Source organism: Hevea brasiliensis, chromosome 8 (assembly GCF_030052815.1).
Source record: "Hevea brasiliensis isolate MT/VB/25A 57/8 chromosome 8, ASM3005281v1, whole genome shotgun sequence".
Taxonomy (NCBI): domain Eukaryota; kingdom Viridiplantae; phylum Streptophyta; class Magnoliopsida; order Malpighiales; family Euphorbiaceae; genus Hevea; species Hevea brasiliensis.
Genome location: NC_079500.1, coordinates 1,582,197 through 1,585,828, shown reverse-complemented (window position 1 = coordinate 1,585,828; position 3,632 = coordinate 1,582,197). Strand labels below are relative to the sequence as shown.

Here is a 3,632-nt window from a genome sequence, read left to right as displayed (position 1 = left end):
TTTCCCATCAAATCCTTGTTCCATGTCAACAATAAATTAAACAAAATTTGTGAAATCAATTTTGTAGGAAAATATACAAAACGTGAAGAGTATGGGTTTTAATGCTTTCAGATTCTCCATTTCCTGGCCAAGAGTTATACCTAGTAAGGACCTTATCAAAATTTGAAACTTTTCAACATGTGTTGCCATCATATGAATTTTACTACATGTTTATGATTTTTACATTTTCCGTCTTCTTAAATATTTTTCTTTTAAATATCAATATTTAGGTGGAAGAAGACGTGAAGGAGTGAACGAGGAAGGGATTAAATTCTACAACAGTGTTATCAATGAAACTATAAACCAAGGTGATAATTATTTCCTTTTCCTTGAAATGATTTAAAATAACTAATAGAAATTTTATGTCGTTAACATTTAGAAAACATTTTCAAAATGGTAATACAACAAATTTCTAATTTCTTTTCTTGTAAAAAAATCAGGTCTTCAGCCATTTGTTACTATTTTTCATTGGGATACTCCTCAAGCCCTAGAGGACAAGTATCGTGGCTTTTTAAGCCGGAATATCGTGTAAGGATATAGCTACAAATCACATTTTCAAAATATTGCTTTTTTTAATTTTATATCAAGTTAAATCAATAATAATATCTAAGTAAACATCTTATCAAATAATTTCATAAACTATGTACAGGGAAGATTACCGTGATTATGCAGATCTTCTCTTTGAAAAATTTGGTGACAGAGTGAAGTTTTGGATGACTTTCAATGAACCATGGTCTCTTAGTGGATTCTCATATGATGATGGAGTTTTTGCTCCTGGTCGATGCTCATCTTGGGTGAATCGTCAATGTCGTGCTGGAAACTCAGCCACTGAACCTTACATAGTTGCCCATCATCTACTTCTTGCTCATTCTGCAGCTGTACAATTATATAGAGGAAAGTACAAGGTATATATATGTAAAATGAATTAAATTGTTTACTTCTCAAGTAAAAATATATGCAAATTTGAGCTTATTATATTTACTGTGTAGGAAACTCAAAATGGCCAGATCGGGATCACAATTTTTACCTTCTGGTTTGAACCTCTCTCCAATAGAGCAGAAGATATTGAAGCATCCAAAACAGCACTTGATTTCATGTTCGGATTGTGAGTCTTTCTTCGAAAATAAGCTAGAAAAAGTAAGCATTTATTATGTAAAAAAGTCTTTTTTTAATAAAAACAATTTTATTTCACATTTCCTAGGTGGATGGATCCTCTGACCTATGGTCGATATCCAAGGATTGTGCGAGATTTAGCTGGAGATAGATTGCTCAATTTTACTGAGGAAGAAACTCATTTGCTTAGAGGATCATATGATTTTCTTGGGTTACAATACTACACATCATATTATGCAAAGCCAAATGCTCCGGTTGATCCAGATCATATTAGATATAAAACTGATAGTCACATTACTGAAACTCGTAAGTTTATATATAAAAATAATAAATAGAAGGTTTAAAGAAAATAATTATTTAACATGTTATTCATTGATAAGTTTTTCTTTATAAAAGAAGTTTAAATGATTTTTTTTATTTACTTTGCAGCTTATGATTATGATGGTAATCTCATTGGTCCACAGGTTAGTATGTAAGAAAATGAATTAATAAAAATATGATACAAAGAGAATTCAACATTTATGGATATATCAATAATATATAAATTAAAAATTGCAGGCTTATTCGTCTTGGTTTTACATTTTCCCGAAAGGTATCCGACATCTTTTAAACTATACCAAAGATACATACAATGATCCAGTAATTTATATTACTGAGAATGGTAAGCGGTTGATGTCTTTCTCACGTAAAAATGCTACATAGTCAATTACAATTATGTTTTGGCCTAATTTATTAATTTGAGTTTCTGTATACTATTTTAGGAGTCGACAATTTGAAAACTGAAATTGACAAAGCTGGTGAAGAGAACATAACTGCAGCACTTAAAGATGAATTCAGGATAGATTATTATAGAAAACATATGTGGAATGCTTTAGGGTCCCTCAAGTAAGTCAAATCTTTAAAATACTAATGTAGAAATTTTTGTTGGTTCTTAATTGATTTTTCTAATGATTGTTGGTTTTGGCAGGGATTACCATGTTAATCTCAAAGGTTACTTCGCATGGTCATATCTGGACAACTTCGAATGGAATATTGGTTATACTTCAAGGTTTGGTTTGTACTATGTAGACTACCACAACAACCTGACAAGAATCCGCAAAAATTCAGCTGACTTTTTCGAGAAGTTCCTGAATCCACTAAATACTTCAGAAAATATCGCCCAGATTACTTCAGAGTATTCAAGGAAGATTGGGAAATTCTACGTAATGTAGCCTGTGTTGTGCCTTGTAAAGGTGCCATATCAATCTGTGTTGCAATTAAATAATATCATCACTGGGCTACTTCTAAGCTCCTGTGATGCTGTGTGTCCCCTACGAGAGTTCCAAGCATGACTTGTTGTATTGCTATTCTATCTTTGAAATAAATGTATTTTCCTTTTGAGTTGTGTTGTATTGCTCTTGACTTGTAATTGCATTGGTTGGCTTTAAGAGTATATAGACTTTTAAGAATATATCATATTATATGACAATTCCAATTAATATTATTTTACAATATTTAAACAAAGAAATTTCAAAAAAAAAAAAAAAACTTAAAGTTTGAAAGAAATTAAAAATTATATTTGTTTAATGTTAATAAATTATATTATTTTCATATTTAGCAAAAATCTTTAAACATTAAAATCAAATAATCATTTGCACAATGCACAGATAAAGATTAATTATTATAATTTCAAATCATATCTGTAGAAAATTTAAGTTAATATAATTAAAATTTTGTACCATCATATTGAAAAGTTAAATACAAGAAATCAACAATGGAATACCGAATACCTACATAAGAACTAATATTTGGGATGTGAGCAAACATAGGCCAATACATTCCATATGGGGTGAAGTAAGATTTAATACTAATGTCAATTGGTTAGTTTTAACATGTAGCAATTGTTTATCTAAGTTTAAGCAAGTCCATATTTCATACTTCATAGATTTTAGCCTCTAGTCTAATTATTTATTTCACCCTTAAATTCAAAATTCTAATATGGTATCAAACAGATCAGGTCTGATTTCAATTCCATTTTTTGATGTTGTTGCTAGCTTGTCTGAATGTTCAGTTATAGTGAGATCCATTTCGTACCGAATCAATTTATTTTACTATTTTAATTTGATTTTGATTCTTAATTAAAAATTGATTTTATATAATTTTTTTATAATTTTTTATATATTTTCAGGATAATTATATATATTTATATACAATTAGAAATATATATATGCTTTCTTGATAAATTTAGTTATAAATATATTAAATTATTTTATAATATTTAATTATAATAAATATAATATATTATATAATATGTTTTCTAATTCTTAATTTTTTTGATAGGCTTCTAATTCTTAATTATATATGTGCAATTATATAATTAAAAAATAGGTAAAATGTGTATATATTATGTAATTATATTAACAGATAATTTTAAAGATTAAATGGTAATTTAAGTTTGACTTTTCATGACACAAATTGAATAAAATTATTTTAAGAATTAA

At 27.9% G+C, this 3,632-nt stretch overlaps 1 protein-coding gene across 1 annotated transcript; it reads left to right on the top strand.

Annotated features, from left to right (window-relative positions):
• The first annotated feature begins 665 nt into the window (after nucleotides 1–665).
• LOC131182202 (beta-glucosidase 24-like) lies at nucleotides 666–2,532 on the top strand. The gene is made up of 7 exons (XM_058150908.1): nucleotides 666–944; nucleotides 1,029–1,144; nucleotides 1,241–1,458; nucleotides 1,582–1,616; nucleotides 1,711–1,813; nucleotides 1,914–2,037; nucleotides 2,120–2,532. Exons 1-7 carry the CDS (start codon nucleotides 681–683, stop codon nucleotides 2,361–2,363), a joined length of 1,104 nt encoding a protein of 367 aa, XP_058006891.1. The 5' UTR covers nucleotides 666–680; the 3' UTR covers nucleotides 2,364–2,532.
• Nucleotides 2,533–3,632: the final 1,100 nt, after the last annotated feature.